The sequence below is a fragment of the Psittacula echo genome (genome assembly GCF_963264785.1).
Source record: "Psittacula echo genome assembly, chromosome: 5".
NCBI classification, from domain to species: domain Eukaryota; kingdom Metazoa; phylum Chordata; class Aves; order Psittaciformes; family Psittacidae; genus Psittacula; species Psittacula echo.
In genome coordinates this window covers 33,106,281-33,128,602 of record NC_137739.1, presented here as the reverse complement: position 1 = coordinate 33,128,602, position 22,322 = coordinate 33,106,281, and the positions used below count along the sequence as shown (strand labels likewise).

Genomic DNA, 22,322 nt, shown 5'->3' with positions numbered 1-22,322 from the left:
TCTTCATTCATCAACATCTATCTCCTAACCCTACATCACCCATGCCCACAGAACACTATCCTCTTGCAGAGTGCTAGGTGAGATTACTCAACTCTGACAGGTGACTGGGGCTCACAGTCCATGCAGTGCAGAGCCAGCAGCTGGGATCTTTCTCTCAAGCACAGAAAATGTTAACCTTTTGTTGGCCACTCCTTGGCTGGACACTATATTGGAGGCTCGAACAGATAAAAAGGCGGATTGCAGTTAAAGCAAGATGTCCTTTCCTCTCTTTGGCCTCTACGTATTTTCATCCATATGTGTGTATGCAGGTAAAGGGCTTGCTACCCGTGTGATTCAATGCTTACTGCAGCAAACACAACATCATCAGAGAATGGAATTTAAGAATCACAGAAATCTTGAATTATGAAGTGTTCCAGTGCTCACTAATGTGAAGATGAAGCCACTTTTCCTTATGTGCTTAAATCTTCAATCAGAGGATAAGTAATTGACATTGTACAGGATTACACTTCAGGGCAAAATTAAGAGACACTGGTATGAATTCATTCTTGAAATACACCTTTTGAAATCTAAAGGGCTGTTTTTTCTGCATTTTTCAGGAGAAGTATGAAATAAAAATTGAAATGTACCTACCAGACATGCCACTAAAACAGAATCACTGTTGTTTCTTTCAGTTGGTGATCTGCAAAGTTTAATTAGGCGAGGAATACCTGAGTGCACAAGAGTATCAGGAGAAATAGTTTAGAAAACAAAGTCCTTATTTTGAGATGAGGTCTTGTTTTCTTTAGATGTTTCATACTTATCTTTCTTAGTAAATATGATATCTAATGCAAAGATGATATGTAAATTCTCAAGGGACTCTCCACAGAGCTATGCAGTTCAGAGCAGATGTAACTAATAGTTGTAATGTATAAATAAATACATTCATTGTTTTTACCCACTATTGCTGTCTCAGAGTGGAGGTTGTGACCTCCATTTGTTCCCTATGAAAAAACTCCAGCCAAAAGAGTGTGTTCCTTCTTGTTAGGTTTATCACATCCAAACCTGCTGGGGTCCAAGTTTTCTGTTCACTAACAGATCCTGCACAAGGGTTTAAGTAAATAAATAGAGGAGGCAGCACTATCAGTTGGCATAGTCTGCCACAGCTATGTGTTGGGTGGATCCTGCACGTCAGGTTCCTCTGGGAAATGAGCCAGAGGTTTATTTAGTACAACCTCCTTAGTCACTCTCCGGACAGACTATAGTAATTTCTATTGCAGAAAGTGTACCAAAGGAGGCTAAACATTAAAAAAAGCTTCTCAATGACTGGCAGTTCCGCCCTCTTTTTCAGTCTGCCATTAAGCTAGCAAACATCCTTACAGCTAAGTTTTACGGCTGCATCTGCCACTTCAGGATCTCGGCTGAGTCGTGCCAGTGTAACTGCAGATTTCTGTTGGACTCGCTCACAAGCAGCAACTTCTGCTGAATTTCCTGAAGATGACCTTTCAAAGAGCATTTCCATTAAAAGTTGAACACCTAGAAGGATGTAAGAGCCATTGTTATCCTTTCGCTAACAATAATACTCAGTTCAAAAAGAAGCAAAAACAAAAAACAAGCTAGGCAAAATACACAGAAAATAAGGCATGATGAAAGCATGTATATGGATGGCAATTTGGCCATCAGCATTCAGGCACATCTGCTCTGTGCATAAGTTCGCCTTCACTAGGAAGCTACAGAATTCCTGGAACCAGAAAATGCACTAACTTCCCTCTTCTAACTTCTTGACTCCTCTACAATTTGGTATTTAAGATTTCACAAATTTATTTCAGTTAACTAAATGCAAGTTTTTATTTAATTCTAAACTAACTTGCAAGTAATCACTAACTTTAAAATCTGTATGTTTCAGATATTTACATGAAATTTTGAGTTGAATTGAAGGAAAGTAAAACTTTTTATTGCAGTTTATGCATATTTAAGCAAGCCTTCAAAAGTTCCAATCTCAGACTGTTTAAGGGCATTTTAGAATGGAGAATCCTTTAATGAGGGAAATTTTGACATTCTTCTCCTTGAAGTTTACTGTGCAACTAACTCTTCACTTCAGAGGTCATAGCCATCTATGTCAAAATGGTTTCATTAACTTTCTGTTGCCTGTAGAAGTTGATATTTTTACTGTAGCACCACAAAAACAGGTGAAAATGTGATGATTTCTATTTTCTAAACTATTTAAAATGTAAGGAAAATTATATGCTATTAGGCTCCATATGCTATTAGGCATTCAGATTACTTCAGGTAGCATCAGAGGATTTTAACAGTTAGAACATTTGCATAAATAATTAAGAGAATTAGCATCAGAATCATGCAGCTAGATAATAATCAATCAACATACAAAAAAGTCAGAGTTGAGAAGAAAATATATCTAAACTCTCCAGGATTCAAGGACTCTTCTCAGTTTGTGAATCTGGCTTCTGACCAGCATCTGATTACCACAACATCAGGCAGAAGCAAAAAGCCTTTCTACACAAGATGAGTGTCAACCCTTCTCAAAAGCCTGGAGGCAAATGCTTCTGTGTGAGCTTCCATTATAGAGTGCATACACAAACTTTATTTCATCACATTGTGCTTGACAATCCATATGTACATCTCCACATAGCACAGTATCTAGCATGAGTTAGGCCTAGTTGGCACAGCTGTTAGTATAATTGTATGAATTTCAATCAAGTTTCTGCTGTAGTAAATAATCTGCTAACCATAAAGGAGTGCAAAAGCTTCCAGGGCATGTCTGGGTTGTGGGTATTAACAGCAAATCAGAAAACAACAGTACAAGTCAAACAGATGAACAGGGTATTCTCGACCCAATCCTACAATTACAGGCCCCTAGGGTCTTGTCTGGGAAATGTTAGGGTCTTGCCAACAATTTCTAGAAAATTTTCTGGGTTGGGAAGCCTTATGTGCCTGCACCAAGAGGTCCAGGACCCCCTCTTTAATGTCCAGGAACACAGGGAGCTTGGATCAGGGACACTGCAGGAACCAACATGAGGATCTGAGCAACCTCTCTCTGGGGCTGCCCATCCCTCCCATGCAACAAGGAGATCATATAAGAAATCACCATGCTAACCTGCCTTGCTCCTCCCCCTCACTGCACTGTCTTCGGCATGGGACAGGGAAGTCTGGTAATTTGTAAAATTACATATACCTGTGATTAAATTTCTTCAGTATCCAGATCAATCCAACCTCAACATTGTCACCTGGTTTCAAACTTCAACACCTATCCTCCTTAGCAAGGACATCAAATAAACACTATCTCTGTGCACACATGGATCACATCAAGCAAATTAGTTGTGCCTGATCCTTGAAGCCATATTTGCGTGCAGAGATCCCAAAGTTTCCATTGAAATGCAGGAAGTTTCTAAATCCAATATTACATCGGAATTGGCCAATTCCATTTCAAGACCCACGTCTATGTAGATGCTTTCTGAAACTCTTTCTCACCTACAATCAGCCATGTCTGAGATTCAAATGGATACAAACCATTCCTATCCAAACCTTAACTGAAAAAGTCTGAATGGGATATTCTTAGGACAGAAAAAGCAACATGTGAAGCTGCACTCTAAGTCAGAATCTCCCACTCCTTCCCCAACCTCCTCCACCAAAAGAAAAAAACAAACTAAAAACTGTCTTACAATATTGCTTGGCCATGAATTTGCTGTATTAATAAGGCTGTTACGTCTTCCTTTATCCCTATCCACGGAATTATTAATGTAACTTCTCAGACTTCTGGTGGGGCTGTAACATCTAGGGGTTTTTTTTCTTCAATATAACAAATTTGTCATAATATGATATTTAAAGGAGTGTGGAAAAAAACTGGTAACAACTGCATAGTAATAAAAATATAATGTGTCAAAATTTATACTGCTTCTAAATACCTATGAGAAAAGTGGCACAAAATGCAGGTATGCATGGCTCGGGATCAGATGACATCTTTAAATGTGCAAGAATTGCCAACTTATACAATGTCATTAGCAGAACAAAGGTTGCTGAAACACTTTGTACTACCTTGCTTTGTGTCTATGAATGCCACACACACAGAGAACATCAGCAGTATGGTCATACATTCAAAGTTTTCTAAAGCAGTGGTAATTTATTTCAGTTACATAGAACTATCCCAAGCATTCATTTTGCATCCTGCAGCAGTGTGTGATGTCCAGCAGAGATACGATGCAAAACCACCTAATTAATGAAGCTTTTCTCCTTTGCCTTGTAACCACTACTTTCCCATCTACACACATTCTCCACAACTACAGAATGTAATTCAGCTAAAATACATACCATTTCCTTGAATGATTTCTGAAGCACACTGGTCCAAGACAGACATGTTTGCCAAGATTGTTACCACCTGTTATTAAAAAGGGAAGAAAATATGAAGTATAGCCTAGCAATTCAGTAATACTAAATAGCACTGTGGTTTATAAAATCACCATGGCAGAAATGTGGCAAACCCAATAAGATTAAAAGGCATTCTTGTAGGTCAACCATCTATTCCTACCTTTGTGATTTCTCAGGAGTCTTTATCTTACATATGACTGCTAACTGAAATCCAAACAAGAAAAGTAAAACCTCTTTTTCTCATGCTCCTATACTCATGCATAAAAATCAGTCATATAGAGATCTACACAGCAGATTTGTTCGTTGGTCAAATTGTTAGAAAGAGGAAGATAAAAATTTATAAATACCAACCAACTGAAAAAACCTGGAGTCCTACAAAGAATTCAGCCAGTAGCTGCCCACCTTCAGGAACCAGCTCAGGTGCAGCACAGCAAATGGCATACATTTGGTAGCATCAAGGTATTGCTAAGTTTCGGCTTCAGGGTTCAGCTGAAATGCTGAGACATCCTCACAACTGATTTGGAGTTTTGAGCCTTGATTAAAGGGAGAATTTAAGGAATACTTTTCAGTTTTATTGAAGCCATAAGTTGTGTGTATGTCAAAGTACTGTCCCAAAATGAGATGGATTTAAAAATCCATTTATAACTTTCCTGAGCTAAAGCCAAAGCACACTTTGAGATCCTTATTTACAGAATTTCTTATCTCAAATTGCACTGTTTTCAAGACTAGGTGTAACTCAACCTGCTTACAGTCATGCAGCGAGCTGTTGACAGAGGTAGGATCATGTGAAGCTGTTGGCTTTCAACCACCCATTTCCTTCGTTGATATCACATAGTTTCTCTCATACATCCTGCAAGATAGTCTTTTTAACATTATCCTCCAAGTAACTTGCTTTCTGCATGCAAACACATCTCAGCATTAACAGCATATGTGAGGGACCAAATGGTAAATGTTATAGAGTATTAGAAAACAAAATATAAATAATATTATTTCTTCGGAGGTTTTAATTTCTCTGTTCTAGTTGAGAAAAACTGACCAGCCTCAATGATCAATTTGAGAACTGGTTATCAGCTTTTTAACAGTGCAGTGTCAGTTTGAAAACAAGCAGACTTCTCAGACGTAAGTAGGCATGAGATCAAATCACCATTCTGATCTCACTTTGCCATTTTAATAACAAGGATGACTCATTTTCATTGCTGTGACATAAAGGTCTTCCACTTTGGAAGGTAGTGTTACAGTGTCATCTCTCTGAATAAATATACTTACTTAGGATGCAAATGAGTTGCTGAAACTCTACAGAGTGACAGGTAGAAATACGGTAACTCAGTACATGTCTATGTATTTATTCCATATTAAATATTAACTGTGTTTCAGGCAGAGTGTATATGTTTTCTCATTCTAAATTATATCCTGTTAATGAAAATTGCTTCCTCTATGCAGAATCTGTACCCCATGTGGCTCTCTAAGCCACAGATGAAGAATTCAATTAACCACAATTTGAATACATGCCAATTATTCCACTGCTTCAAGTTATTTTGTCTAATAAGTATTTTTGTACATAAAAATATTTTGTGTGTATCTTTTGACACCAAAAATTATTTGAAGTTATATATATACTTTCTTTGCGTTGATTATGTAGGCCCTATATTTTGTAATGTATTTATGGACTAACCTAATGGGTTTATAATGCAACTTTCTCCAGAGGGGTTCATAAAAGACCTTTACCATCAATAACGATCAAGTTCCACCTATATTATCTTTTAGAAATCTTAATAGGACTTGAAAGGCAGTTAAAGCATAGATAGCTCACTCAATATGGATACATTTTTCTTTCCTCAAAAAAGATACATTTTCCTGTGATTTAAACAAAGTAACATGAAATAGCACAACCTAAACTTGTAACAGGCAAGCTGAATATGAGTTGGCTTTATATGCTTTATTTCCCCTATACTTGCCTATTTTAAAATTCAGTATACATACAGCTTCCATGAAAATTTCTTCTGTAATACAGACCAAAGTTCAAGTAAGTTTAATACTAAGGATGAACTCTCCAGAGGAAAACACAAACTTAAATGTAGATTCAATTTGCTTTGAAAAGTAACACTTCTGTGAGCACTGGTATTAATGAAGTCTCATTTCTCTTGGATTTAGAGTTGATCAAAAACCATAAACAGAACTTTTCCAGCGGCATCTCTCCCACAATAGATTTTTTTTTTTTTTTTGGTCTCATCATACCTAGGCTCATGATGCAGTGTTTATGTCTCTTTTCCCATTGTCTGGCTTCAAATTTCATGAAACCTTAAGTAGTCTCTCAAAAATAAGTATAGTCTTGTTGAATCTGCAAACCAGTTCAGATGTTATTGTGAGACATGGAGCCCACAGATACAGATAAAAGTGACTGCCTAAGCCTCATTTCCATCAGGAAAATAGGTGAAAATTATTGGGAAAAAGATATTCGAAAGCCTCTTTTACAATTTTAATGATTTTGAAACCATTGAGAGACTTGAAAATATTTAACATGGAATCTCTCCCATTCAACTGCAATATTTAGGATCAATTGCTTTAATGTTCAAATTGTTCAAGACATCGCCTGTAAAACTTACACTCTAAGATTGTGAAGGACTGGCACCTGAGACAATTTAAGATTCTGGCAGTTTTTCTGAATTCCTAAACCATGTAATGAACTTGTAGTCAGCTCAATAAAAAAGAACATATCATGAAGACAGGACACATGACCTCTGATCATCCGTCAGTGTTATCATACCATGCAGAAAGCCTGTGCTGTAGCCACCCACAAGTTCCAGTACACTAGTGATATCTTGATATGTGGCATCTGCAGATGTGCTATTAAGCAAAGACTGTCAGTGATTTTCCAGAGGAAAAAAAAATATCAAAAAATGAAAGAAGTTGCTTCATCGTATGTGGAATTTTTTAATGAAACAACTACATTACATTCTATTGTCAAACCTAATGAAGTATTTTTAGTGGACTGCCTTAGAAACTGCTTCTCAGGTGCTGCAATGGCTGATCCCATCCAGCATTGTTCCCTGACTCAGTGCCTGGATGTCTGCTGAACAAATCTGTTCTGGATCTAGATCTTGATCCATGGATCTCTAATATCTGTATTCTACGAGAGCTCTTCAGCAGACTAACCCAGGCCAGTGCACACTCTAGTCTCTGTTCTCCAGATCCATCAAAAATTGCAGGTGTTTCTCTATGTCAGGACTCTGATAAACCTGGTACCTGTTTTTTCTGTGAGAAATGGCAGCCCTAAAACCGGTGTAGTAATGTACACCACAGAAAAATAGACCTGATCAACAAATAATGAACTATTCCAAGCACAGCTACAGGTTGGGCAAAGAAGAGATACAGAACAGCCCTGCGGAGAAGGACTTGGGGGTATTGGTCGATGAGAAAATGAACATGAGCCGGCAGTGTGAGCTCGCAGCCCAGAAAGCCAACCGTATCTTGGGCTGCATCAAAAAAAGTGTGACCAGCAGGTCAAAGGAGGTGATCCTGCCCCTCTACTCTGCCCTTGTGAGACCTCACTTGGAGTATTGTGTGCAGTTCTGGTGTCCTCAACATAAAAAGGACATGGAACTGTTGGAACAAGTCCAGAGGAGGGCCACGAGGATGATCAGGAGACTGGAGCACCTCCCGCATGAAGAGAGGCTGAGAAAGTTGGGGCTGTTCAGCCTGGAGAAGAGAAGGCTGCATGGAGACCTCATAGCAGCCTTCCAGTATCTGAAGGGGGCCTACAGGGGTGCTGCGGAGGGACTATTCATGAGGGACTGTAGTGACAGGACAAGGGGTAACAGGTTCAAACTTTAACAGGGGAAGTTTAGATTGGATATAAGGAAGAAATTCTTTACTGTGAGGTTGGTGAGGCACTGGAATGGGTTGCCCAGGGAGGTTGTGAGTGCTCCATCCCTGGCGGTGTTCAAGGCCAGGTTGGATGAGGCCTTGGGTGGCATGGTTTAGTGTGAGGTATCTCTGCCCATGTCAGGGGGGTTGGAACTGGATGATCTTAAGGTCCTTTCCAACCCTAACTGTTCTATGATTCTATATACATTTTTTTACACCAGATGAAAACTGAATTATTCAAAACAACCACAGCAATAGGCCTCTGGTGTTTATCCCTGTGTTCACCACCTACCTGTTAACAATATGTGCTATGCACTATTTATCTAAACCATGAGTAGCGAGTCACACTAAAACACGAAATGCCAGGAAAAGAATTCTGACCAGTTTATGGTTTAGCACCTTTTGAAGAGGCACTACCTTACCAAAATAATAACATTCAGATAGTTCCACTGGGACTACTAAGATTTTTCACAAGACCAAGAGACAAAGTAGTTAACTTTCAGAATGTAAAAACCATGCCCAAAATAAAGAAGCTTTAAAAGTTCACCTTTAAATCATCTGTTGGTACACAAAGTATGCAGATATATTTGAGGGGAAAGGGCCCCCCTTCAGATCCATAGAAAAATTCCTTATTTAATAAACCAAAAAATGATAGAGCTATTTCATACTTTTCAAATGTCAGTACAAATTCATGTTGCTAGTCTCACAGGTGCCCTGGAAATTAATCTAAAACATAACTAAAAATTTCTATTTCTATGGGCAATATAAGTAAACAGGTACCTCCTTGTAGTGATGTTATCATCCATTATTATAAAATTGGCAGTATTGATCTTGTTGATTACTCCAGTAAACAAAATCTATTTTTATAACTTGGAAAGTGATTTTAGTTCCACATAGTTTCCTTTCATTCACCCAGGCTTTGAAACATACTAAATTTGTCAATGATGAACCTTCCTTTTCAGTTCTGTAGTCTGCTTTGCACTGAACCATAGGAATTTCAGATGTCAAGAGTGATTTAAATTCAAGAAACCATGGTTAATTAAGAACCTTTAAACCAGTTTTGTTCAAAATCCCTGGAACAACAGTCAACTTGGGAATTCTCTTGCTAAAAAAAAAAAAAAAAATTCAAAAATAAAGTGATCACTAACACTATAGTAACGCTTTTCCTTCTAAACAACTAGTTGTGACTAATGCTCATTAACCAGTGCACAAAGGTACTGAACCTTTGCTGCAAAAACTAAAACTGAATGAAAATGCTTTGTTATAAACTACGATACATACACTGAGATTGTAAATCTCAAAAGCTTTATTTAACAAAGAAAGAACACATAGGAAACACAAGGCTTCTTTGGTAACTTTCTCTTAATGAGAAATTCAAGACTATCTAGAAGTGCTTCTCATTATTGTGAAACCAGCTACTCAGGAAGAAAGATGCAATAGGATTTGGAAGATGAAAGCACACATTTTAGCCTGTTAAAGGGGCTCTTGGAGGACACAGAGGTGTCTACAAAGCTGAAAGATGTGATGCTAATATACCTTTATTGATATTACAGGCATACTGTTCAGTAGGCTTTCATTGACAGTTACAACATAAATAGAAGGACATATATAAACTCAAAATGAGACTTAGCAAGTAATTTAACTGAGTGGCAAAGTAGATCAATATAGAATTGCTAATTCTCTTAGTTAATTACTCCTTTAATGCTGATTCATTGTTAAGCAAAATTCTTTTTCTAAATATTATGAGTATTTTGTAATTCATTCAAATAAATGATGTAAGGATAAATCAGAGTGTGTCTGTAAAGTTCCATCTTGTGAATGCCCCAAAAGGGCATCTGACAACTAATCAGAACCAAGAAGGAGCTTTTGTTTCTGAATGTAAATTAAAAACATCTGAACTTCACAATTCAAGATCAATCCACACAGAAACAGCAAGAGTACATAGAGCAGGGCTCAAGAACAGGCATTACATCAAGCCTAGGTAGAGAAATCTTTTAGGATGCTATTTATTGGGAGAAAAAATTTTGTTAAGAAATCTTTAGAAAACTTCTGTAAGATATTACATTGCTTGAAATAGAAAACAATTCACATTGCTTCTAATAGCCTTTTTTTGTGTGTGTGTGTGATTGGGAAACAGTTTTATTCCTGAAAGAGAGATAAGTACATCCAGATCAACAGGTGTTTCTGTCACCTGATTGAAAGATGCAAACATCCCCATAATATAATAGTAACAGAGATGGAATCAGCTTGCTAAGTCTAGGTCTATTCTGGGACTGACAGGGAATGCTGAGGCTGAGACATGGAGACTACAACTAAAGGAATTTTTGGAACGGATGTCTTTACTACATTTTTGTTTACTGTACTTCATATTGCTAACTAATCAAGCTAAGAAATAGGCAGAGAAACCAGATTCCCTCATATTTTGTTTCAAAGAATATTATTAATGGAGACCTGCGGAAAAAAACTGAGCAGATCCCTTTATGAGCTAGTTGTCCTTATGTAAAGGCTTTGTGTTGCATTTTTATCCACAGTATGCAAATCTACAAACTGTGTTGAACTGCAAAAGGATGTGTGAGCATGCATTTGAACCATTTGAGACTACCAAATATTACTTGCTGCTGATCTTGAAAATAATTTTCAAGAACTAGACAGGAAACTTAAGTCTACTGAAGTCAGACCATTCAGGGGCAGACAACCTGACTTTGCTCCTGACACTGACACTGGCTGCTCATGTAAAATGCTGTAAGTGATGGAGTCCCAGGGTATCACAAACATTTCTTCTCTGAGAAAGACCAGCTGATGACGGCTCAGCAGTGAAAGGGATATCCCTCTTCCGATCCAACTGGGAGATGTTGCTCCTCATTCCTCACTACTTTTGTTCCAAGAAGAGAGATTTCAAAAGCACAAATGAGGACTTTTCCTCAGCTGCCTTCCCCCTGACCTGCAATGATTTAAGTCTAATAATTCTTGTCAGATGTAAGGAAGACAGGCACCCAACATGGCCTGCAGTGCTCAAATTCTACTTCAAGATCCCAATTCTTTTTACCCGTACTGGCTTCCATACATATGGGAAAATTTGGACAGCAATTTAACAAAATGCAGTCAGAAATCCCACAGTCTTCATGACATCAAGCAGAGACAAAAAGCAGTTGGAGAGGACTAATAAATTCCCCAGTACTCAAGAAACTCAGACTGAGAAGTAGTACTGCATGTACTTCCTTTTCAAAGGAAGTCTAAAAGACCTGTTAATATTCTTCTTATTAAAAGCATTGCTCGCAAAGTCTTTCATTGGGTATTAGGCAATATTTAAATATCAACACTTCTTTATGGTAAAGTAACATCTGTCTCTGCTGTCCTTTTGACCCTACAATGTCCCACGTAAGACAAAAAAGGGGGGAAAAGGCAAATGCCCTGAAAAAATGGAACAGCAGAGAAAAGGATGTGGAAACTTGAGGAAGAATAGTATTAAGGGTTTCAAATCTTAAATGAGACAGAAGGTCTCAGCTTCAGAGCCTGCAGCATCTCCCCAAAAAAGAAAGCAGCAAAAATTTCCATTTTCTCCTTCTAATTTTAAAGTTTTTCTCCACCTCAGACTTTTTTTGAAACATCATTTACTGATTTTAGACCTAGAAAAGGATGTGTTCACTACACATTAATTCTTTGTCTGCCTGAATAACAAATCAGAAGCTGTTAGGCTATACCTCCACAACTTCACAGGTGAGGTGAGAATACTAGCAACACTGAAGAGACAAGTGGCAACGCAGAGAGGAATATATTATTATATATAAACATACTGTGCAAAACCATACATATTTCATATTTTTCTGTGTAGAGTCTAAGATGATGTTTAAAGTCAAGAAGGCCCTGAATGATAAGGGGTTTGGCTAAACACTTGTTCTGACAGTGCTTAAACTCTATTAAGACACTTGACTGTATATGTTACACTGCTGAATTTAAGCATGAACTCTTCTGAAAGGATATTTTGATGCTCCTTTTAAGTAAAAAATCCCAGCCTCATATACAGAAAATAAGTATCTGCAGCAACTAAAAAGAACATGGCACATTCATATCCATTTTCACCCCAAACTAGAGGCTATGTTGTTTGAAAATAATCACTTTATCTGATAACTTACATAAAGTATTTGAATATAAAACTAAGCAATCTCAATGTAATACTGCTTGCTACAGAAGGAATACATGCTTCTATAAAAGGAACAACTATTTTCCTGTTTATAATTAAGCGGAGCACTCTGTTCTATATTTCTTACCTGACCTAATCTGGCACTGCTGGGGAAATGAAAGAGGAAGGAGGTTGGTTTTCAGATAGTGAAGGCAGGAAAGGTTTGTTACTATTTGCATACAAAAACTTTTCAAAAGTCAAAAGACAGAACATTTTTAGATGTGCATAAGCAGGAAAATACTTTCTCCAGGTATCCAGCTCATGGGCAGAATGTTTTTTATTTATACCATCATGGAGGGTGACAACTAGTCAGTGCTACCTGTCCTTAGAAAGACTGTAGAGAACACACTGACTTTAAGACGAGATAAAAATAGCACAAAGGAAAACAAAATTCATTACTTCTTTCTTGCATTTCAGCCATCTTTCACCCATTTTCAGTGAGCATGCTTCAACTAATTTTCTTAAATCAGCAGAAATGCTAAAGTAGTAATGTATTTAGAAATATTGAGTCGTTTTCTATAAGATAATCGTGCTACTTAAATAAAAGCTTTGTATAAAAACCAGGGCATTGAAGATTTAGGGGTTCTTTTATAATATTTAATAATAATTAGGCTGCATTTTGTCATATTTGCTATGAATCTTCTTTTATTTTTTCACTATTTAGTATAGCTTCATCTCAAACTCTTTTACTGCCCAGGAAGACTTGATCATTCAGAATGGACATTAATCCATAAAAATACGTTCTACAGTGGTTGTATATTCCAAAATAAAACCTTGAATCAAAAAATTTCAAAAGCTAGTTAACTTTAATCTATGTCCTTAGGCAAATGTCTGTCTACTGGCTGGGACATGACAATATATATAACAGAAAAAGTTAGTAACTTTGTCATGTACCTAAAAGGAATTAAAGTATATAATATAAAGTTAAAATGGCAATTTACAATACCCTTAATAAAATATAGCATTATAGTGTTGCTTTTCTCTCTAGCGGAGTGTTTTCTTCATTGCAACAACCAAGCACAGAGCAAATTAAAAAGCAATATATTCCATAAAACTGTCATAATTGGCAAGTAACACCCCCTCTTACCATATAACAACTATGCTTTTGAATATGAGCAATCTATTGAAACGCTCACTTGTTCAGGAACTCAAAGGAAGGCTTCTCTTAAGGCTGTTGTATTACCAAAACTGCCTGACTAACAACACTGACAGCTCTTAAAGATAAGATGAGCATTGCTTAGATTCCATCTGAACATCCAGTGCCCAGTAACAGAACACAAGATAAGATTTAATAGCCCCCGCTGCTGCAGAAATAACAAAGAGTCAGCTCAGAAAGTTACTGCAGCACACCGCAGAAAACATTACACCTTTCTGATCTAGTTTGTCATTCCAAGAAGGAATGTAAGTGGTTACTGGGGATGAAACCTTCTCAATTCTTCAAAGGAAGCCATTCAGTTCTCTGTTCCTCTAGCTAATGAAATGTCCTTCAAGCTGCAAAAGGCCTGGAACTAGTCTATTACCTAATAAAGTCATACATATTTCCTTAAATGTTTGCCTTCCTCATACAAAGAAGGAGCTTGCTATGCTACCCACAGAGAAAACCACAAACTCACAGCTGACAGCAGAATTAAGATGAGGGCATAAATGAATAACGAAATCAAAACTATGAGAGTGTACAGGAGGAATAAGGAAAAGAACATGAAGAATTGTAAATACATAATAATTCTATACAGCCATGTCAAACACTAAAGCTGATGTCCTTGACTTTGCCCAAAGAGCAATGTAGTGATTGTGGCTTAACTCCATATTTTCATAAATGCTCCTGAGCTGGAAAACTACTGAGTCCTAATAATATAGACGAAAGCAGCCCTAGTAAGCCCTCCAGAACACCAATAATCAGTTTTTAAGTTCCCATGTGCCTTGATTTCCATGGCCTGGCTCCTGTTGGAGTACACACAGAGTTTTCTGTGGCAGTGACAATCCCAGGTCTACCATAAATCATCTTTTGGCTATTTCAGAGGTGGGAAGAGACTGGGCTTGTGAGGCCTGAATTATGGAATTTTAGTTACATTCGCAATGTCTCATAAACAAAAGCAGGTTAAGTGAGCAGACTATATACCTCCATCCCTTAGTAATAACTACTGAAACACGCAAGCCTCATACTTGTTACACTGCTGAGCCTAAATTAATCACTGAGATATCAAATAAGTAGTGCCTCCGCAGCAACCACCTGCATGGCAGTACCTGAGAGGAACAAAAGAATTCCCTCTGACTTAATCTATGCATTAGCACACGTGTGTCTATGAAAAAAAATAGTTAAAAAGAAAGTGAAATGCAAAAGTAAATCAGCAGTATTTGCCAGCAAAACTTGCAAGCAATTTACTATGCAGTGAGGACTTGATCCAAAGCCCACTGAGGTCAATGGGCTGAGGATCAGATTCTTAATTCAGCTTTTGGAGCTAATTCATCTTGGACTGACAATTGTATGTTTAGGTTCCAGTTTCCATGTATATCTTATTTGCCCCAAAGTTCTGTCCAGTCAAGTTTTGAATACTTCTATAGGCAGAGATTCCATAATCTCTTTGGGCCTCTGTGTCACTGTTTGGCCATCTTTATGATGAAAAAATATTCTAGTATCTTAGAAATACAGATCTTTACTTTTTTTAAAAAAAATCATATTAAAAGCTGTCATATATCATAATTATCATAACAAAAAGGAACAGAAGCAGATAATGAAAGAACCATATATTGAAAAGAACCAAGAACAGATTCATGAAAGCAACTTAGGTTTGACTATGTCAAAACAGAGCTGAAACTTGTTGACTTTTACACAAATATGCTCAGACAACATCCTGCTGAGAACTGCTCACCTGATCTCTGGAATATGGGGTATCCACAATGTGTTTGTCTGAACATGCTGCAAGAAGAATCTTCATTGCATTTAACTGGAGCAATATTTCACAAGCCATGGTATCAAAGAAAGTAATATTGGCAAGAGCTGCTGAAGCCAGCAGGAAAACTTCACCAGATGAGGCTTCTTGGCACAATTCTACAAATGCAAAGATGAGTAAAAGTCATTGCTTCAATGCAAAAAGCATGGTTAGGTGTTTCAAAGCAATATTTAGGCATCTGCAACTTGTATCAGTAATCTTAGTATCTAAGACCGAGTTGATAGTAATCAAGGTAAAAACCAAAATAAAACAAACACCTTTATTTTGTCAATTATATAGTACGATAGAATAGTTTAGGTTGGAAAAGACCTTTAAGATCATCAAGTCAAACTGTTAACCTAGCACTGCCAAATTCACCACTAAACCATGTCCCTAAGTACCACATCTATGTGAAGTCTTTCAAATGCCTCCAGGGATAGTGACTCAACCACTTCCCTGGGCAGCCTTCCCTAATGCTTGACAACCCTTTTGCTGAAGGGTTTTTTCCTAATATCCAACCTAAACCTCCCCTGGTACAACTTGAGGCCATTTCCTCTTGTTCTATTATTTGTTACCTGGGAGAAGAGACTGACACCCATCTCATTACAAACTCCTTTCAGGTAGCTGCAGAGACTGATAAGGTCTTCCCTCAGCCTCGTCTTCTCCAGACTAAACAACCTCAGTTCCCTCAGCTGCTCCCTATAGAACTTGTTCTCTAGACCCTTCACTAGCTTTGTTGTCATTCTTTGGACATGCTCCAGCACTCCATGTCTCTTTTTTTAGTGAGGGGCCCAAAACCGAGCACAGTATTTGAGGTGCAGTCTCACCAGTGCCGAGTACAGGGGAATGTTCACTTCCCTACCTCTGCTGGCTGCACTGTTTCTGATACAAGCCAGGATGCTATTAGCCTTCTTGGCCACCTGGGCATATGTCACACTCTAGGGTACTTTATAAAATATATTAACATTATGCACTTTCATTTGAACCACAAAACCAGGGAAAAATGATAAACATGAACCTAGAAACCAAGCGTTTCTTACATTCATCTAATCAATGAGGCAGTCTACCTAGTATAGCATTCTACAGGGACTATTCCACTGAATGCTGTTCAACATAAAGCTTGCTTAAATAAATAATATGAAATATAGGATGCAGAAGGCTAACAGAAACTGATCCATAAGAGAATAATTCTGCTATATATCCTATTCTTTAGAACAAGATAGGCATATATCTTACCTACCTCTAAACCTATTTCTCTACAGATCATTCTGCACATTTTCCTGATTCAGTACAAGTGCTAGAAGACACTGCTAACTTTCGATTCCTTGCACACATGTAATTTAACTAAGATCTGAATCACCTGATAATTGGATTTAAGCATGGTCTAAAAATTAGACATGTTGCAGTAATTCAATTACTGAGTTATAAATATCACAAGGAAACTGGAGCGTGGTTACTGAAACAGCTCTTCCAAAGTTATACATGTTCTATTCTTAATGCTTATATCTCTTGGGCAGAGTATATAATCCTAAAGTTCCCATGGAACTTAAACAGCGACAGCTGGGGAAATGTTCCATCTGCTAGTATCTTCTGGACAGGCTGTTCAAATTGTCCCTTGACCATGGTACACAGTAATAACCTGCAAATTCCTCAGAAGTAAGTCAGATTGGATGCCTCTAGCAGTCTAGCTACAGCAGAACCAAGCTCAGCACAAGTTAATCCCACCCACTGGATTCAGGGCAAGCTCAGGGACGAACCTTCAACATTTGTTGCTGGACAGTCTGGTCATCAAGAATAAATTGCTTCCTTGATTTCTGTACTAGCTCTGCATGGGCACATTGAAGAATGTCTAAATACCCGTCAGATAATTCCCAGCCATCACTGGCACTACCATATTCTTTTCTTGTTCTATTAAAGAAAAAAAACCCAAACAAAACCAAAACCAAAACAACCAAACAAAAAACCCCACAAAACCAAAAAAGAAAAAACAAACTAAACAAAAAAAACAAACAAAAAACCAATCCCAACACAAAACTGGCATGCGTGAAAACTGAAATCCTGTAGTTTAACTGTAAGCATTGGGCTCAGTAGAGAAATACCCAGATGTATTGATCCATGAGAACTCAAACTCAATGACCCAAACTGTACGTTCTGACATAAAGCTCTGGGAAACTGAATTTCCAGATCAGAGAGAGGAAGACAACACTTGACTGAAAGATTCTGAAATTTGAGAGGGATATAGCCCAATGACAGAAATAAGAGAGTCCTTGCTTTACAAAGTCATGAGAAATATCATCTTGTCTTTCTGAAGTGTCCTCACTGACCCAGGTTAAGGAAACGCTTGCCGTTACCTTTGCCTGATTTTACCATGAATCAGAGACCTAGACAAGAAAGATAGATCTGTTATTTTCTCATAACAATGCCCACAGATTATACTATACTGTAGTTTTCCTCTGAAGTATCACATAAATGCAGATGCTGTGGTGAGCTTGAGTTCTAGCAAGTTTAGAAAATACAACAAGCATGAAGTTTAGCAACTTCACTTAATTTCTTACATGGTTCTTATGGTAGAATTTGACACAGTATTATTTTGATAAATATGCATTAATTCTATTAAATATGGACTGGAGTAAAAAAACTATAAAATTGCAGAATGCTCTGATGCAGAATTAAAAATGACTGAGTTATCTGTTATGGAAAAAAGGGAAAACATAATTTAGGGAACATTTCTAAAAAGTCCTACCCCAACATGTTATTTTGACTGAAAAGACTCAGAAGTCCCATAAAGAACTTACTGACAAGTGCTGTTACAATTTCTTCCATATTTTCCAGGAAGCTGCTGAGATGCTGTGTGAACGTGAGATGTGGAGAGGTGATCTGTGCAATTACTGCTGCTGCTTCAGCGTGAGTAGCTTCAGAATGGCTGTTATCAGTAAGAATGTCAGCCAGGCACAGTATTCCATCAACCTATGGAAAAACAATAGGTATAGGTTGGAAATACTCCAGGAAATACTTTTGCAACTAAAGATGGGTTCACAATTATTTTTTCTTGGCTGTGGCTAAACTACTCAGTTTATTTTTAAAGATGACTTGAATTTGATGGCATTCATGACATAAGAAGTTTCAGTTTAGCAAATACAAATGAGTTCAGCATAGAAGTTTGTTGACCAGCAGTAAGCCTTGCATTTCCTTCCCCCTTAAGGTTTCGTCTGAATTTATTTTGGTCAAACAAACAAGTCTTTTCTGACAAACGTCTCAAGTTAAACAAAAATCCAAAAATTTGCTCTGATAAGCAAACGCTGATTGCCAATATGCTACAGCCTTATTTAAGCTCTTGTCTGAGTGTGTCCCACTGCAAAACTCAAGCCTGAGTGTGCAATAAGTTCTTCAAAGACTTTTTTTTTTTTTTTCCATTTTTTTCTGAACCTCTCACAAAGCTAATGCAGGATCAAAAAAACACTGTTTGAGAGAGACCTTGGCCAAACTGCACTTGATGAGCTTGCACAGCTCTCACATTAAAGCTAGGTCCATATATCCCTTGGCCACTTGGAAGAGAAACTGAAAAATAAGTAAAATCTACCCAGGTTTATGCTTTTAGAGTGTCTGAAGTGTTCTAAACTCATTCATTACACATTGTAGGCATGTACATCACATATGCACACCTTGCTCTGGATTATAGGAGACCCACCGACACAGTGAAAGACTACAGTAGAGCATAACCAAAGGCATAGTTTAAATTGCAGGAACATACCATCTGTTAACAACCACACCCAGAAAAGCAAGTTTCTCTGTAGACAACGACATAATCTGTAAACTTTCAAATTAACAGGACTGTGATTCTCCCCTTGTTTAACATATCACTGAATGATTCATCACGTTGTCAAGCAGGTAGGTAGACGTGCTTAGAGGAGACAAAATGTGAAGTTTTGTGTAATTAATTATGGATGTGTTTATGTCAAATTCCCATAAATGCACTAATTAAAATCTTTATGTGAATAAAACTAATGCAATTGTAGGCACAGCTTACAAACGATCAGAGCTTTTACAAGCTTCACTGAGTAACTACTTTAAAAACTGGACTTTATTTATTTATTTATTTGAAGTTCTGAAAAAGTGTAGGGCCAATTGCCTTATATGTTGCTTGGACACTATAGATACAGAGGAGCTACAAAAGTTTGTCACAGAAATATACTTTTTCTGTCAAGTGAAAACAAGCCCACATTTGCATTGTACACTAACCAAGATTATTTCTTAAGTCTGTTGTTCAGTCTGCATTCTCTTTCTACTCAAAGCTTCCTCAAAACATGCATGTTAAATCCCATCTATTATCTCCAGAAAGGGTGTTTAGCAAATCTCTTATTCAAGCTTTTGTTATTTATTAATACAGAATGTTGAGTTACCGTAATTACTTATCCTGCAGTGGGCATGGATTAAATTATTTGATAAGTACTGACAGTTACTGTATTTTACAAGAAAAGCTCTCAGATCAATGGGAGCAAAAATTAACCCCTGGAAGATCATTCATTGGGATGCACTTTTTAACAGGCAATAGACTATATCATTGGAACCCTAATAACATAGATAAATACAAAAGAAATTATATCTCTGTTTTTCCTGATTACAAATGGGATTTAGTGTAGAAGCTCAACCACTGGCAAGAAGAGGAGGAATAAATTTTCAACACTTAACTTTTCCTTGACAAGCTTTCAACATTAATCTACCTACAAAAAAATATTTCCTCCTAGTTATGGCAGAATTCTACAGCTTGAAACAGCAGATTCACATAATTCACTAGGCTTCGAGGTATATTAATAGATCTTGGTGTCAAGAATTAACGCATATCCTCACAAGATGATTTAGTAGCCAAAGTGTGCTAGACAATCATATGCAAAAACCCTCACTTTGCCACCTTGAAACCTCCCCAGATCACACCTTATGTGGGGTCTGAAGGATGCTAATAACAACAGTCAGTATAAAAAGTTAAATATATCCCAAGGTATTAAAAAAATACTTCACTAGAAATTTCTTCTAAGATCTGGTAACAGGATACAGCATTCTTCAGCTCAAAATTTAAAGGCTAAAATTCGTTTGGTCATATCCCACTCCATGACCTTGACAAAACTATTTTAGTGTAGTTTTATGCTATTTCAGAACAAGTAATGTCTTATGAAAGACACGTACAAGCACAGGTTCCATCACCACTGTTTGTTTATATCTACATTATAAAATAAAAGCTTCTGACAATACAGGATTGTACTCAACTTTTAAATCAAATATTTGGGTTTTTTTTATTTGCTAACTAACTTTTTTTAAAAAAATTGTGAGTTGCTGAATTGTAAGTAGAAGTGGATATATGTTTATATTCAGCAGAAAGATAAAATGCATATTTTTTTCCATGAAAGCCAGCACTAGTTATATTCATTTCTATTCAGAATCATGTGAAATACTATCAAATTCAGCCTGAAATTTGCTCTGTACACTTTTGTCTCCATTCTTAAACATAGAAAATAAAATTTTCTTCAGCAGGCAACCCCATTTATAAGTGTCTAGCAATAACTTTTAAAATGACAAGGGAACAATCTAATAAAAGCACTTTAACATCCAAAAAGAAAATGCTGCTCAAAGCATTTTTATAATTAGCTTTCACACTGAAAGAAGCTTTGGATGGCTGCCCTGTTTTCTGTTTAATTTTGGTGAAGTAATCAGCTAAAAGTCAAATCTGTTCATCACCTTGGCAATACAAAAGAACCAGTTAGCCAGATAATGAAAACAAATGAATTCCATGAATGCAACAAGATGCTGTGGAGACCCTGCATTTGAGGAATGGTGTTCAGTAAATGCTTGATCACTAAAATTTCAATATTGATAACTGGAAAAATGCCAGGAATTTACATCCTTATGAGCATAGCCCTGTTACAGAAACTTAATCCAAGTGACAAATGCACGAGCACTTTACTGCATAGATCAAGTCTTCTGAAAGGAAATAATTCCTTTTCTCTGCAACAGGAATGAATGAGGTCGGGGGCAGCCCTCTTCTTTCTTCAAGATACCTGTTCTTAGGCATTTCTTAAAGATACCAATACTGAACTTGGATGAACTGTATAAATTACTTCATTATTTGAAATATTACACACAACAATCTTAACTCTCTGCTTTCCACAAGAAGGTTCAAGGCAGGCTTTCCATGCCATGCTGGGAACCAAGACTCATTGCCTTTTTAATAATGCCTGTCTTCATTTGTGTGGAAAGCTGCTGAAGGCCTTTTCTCATACTATGACTTTCTCCAACATTCCTGTTTGCCCACTTTTAACATTTGGATGATCTCTACGTGTTGGTAAATTTTCTGAGTTTTGTTTCGTTTTGTTTTTTTTTTTAATTCTCTTTACTGATCTCCCAAGGAGGGTAGAGGAGAATTTCAAAAGCAGAGGCTGCATCAAGCAGTCAAGAACTGACAAATCAGAGTTGTGCTTTTCATCCTTTCACACCTGTATTAGCATCTCTAACTTGAAACTAGGACAGGTTAATTGTATAGGTGAAGACATGAACATTAGTAGACTAAATAGAAAATGCATAGCTAGATAAAAACCCAAACACATTAGGATTTATGAGATAAGGAAAATGAAGACAGAGAAGCAAGGAAGGAAAAATTATATTCAGAAAATGTTTGAATCCCCTACTCAGCATTCTTTGAACACAATCTACTTCACTCCCCAGACTGTTGCACAAACCATGGGGTCACTTCACTATTCTGCAACTCCATTGAAAATATCATCCAGCAGAATCCATATACTGATATTCTGATTACTTGTTACTCGTTAAATGAATTTCTGATCATCAAAGCTGAGGTATATCTTATGTCAACTTCTGTAACTTAGCCTGCAACTGTAGAAGGCCTGCAAGTCTCGTTTAATTCCTATGTTGAAAGAAAGGAAGGGAAAAGGACAAATGTATACCTTGCACGTGATTTTTCGTATTTGAACGTTTGCCCT

The 22,322-nt window shown here is 37.2% G+C and overlaps 1 protein-coding gene across 1 annotated transcript in view; it reads right to left on the bottom strand.

Annotated features, from left to right (window-relative positions):
- Positions 1-22,322, bottom strand: part of INSC (INSC spindle orientation adaptor protein) — a gene marked incomplete at both ends in the record, with an annotated part of 93,992 nt that overhangs the window by 2,811 nt on the left and 68,859 nt on the right. Inside the window, 5 exons of the mRNA XM_080618840.1 lie at positions 631-707; positions 1,357-1,512; positions 4,303-4,369; positions 15,274-15,452; positions 18,129-18,300. Coding sequence (XP_080474966.1) covers positions 631-707; positions 1,357-1,512; positions 4,303-4,369; positions 15,274-15,452; positions 18,129-18,300 — 651 coding nt within the window. The remainder of the gene's footprint in view (positions 1-630; positions 708-1,356; positions 1,513-4,302; positions 4,370-15,273; positions 15,453-18,128; positions 18,301-22,322) is intronic.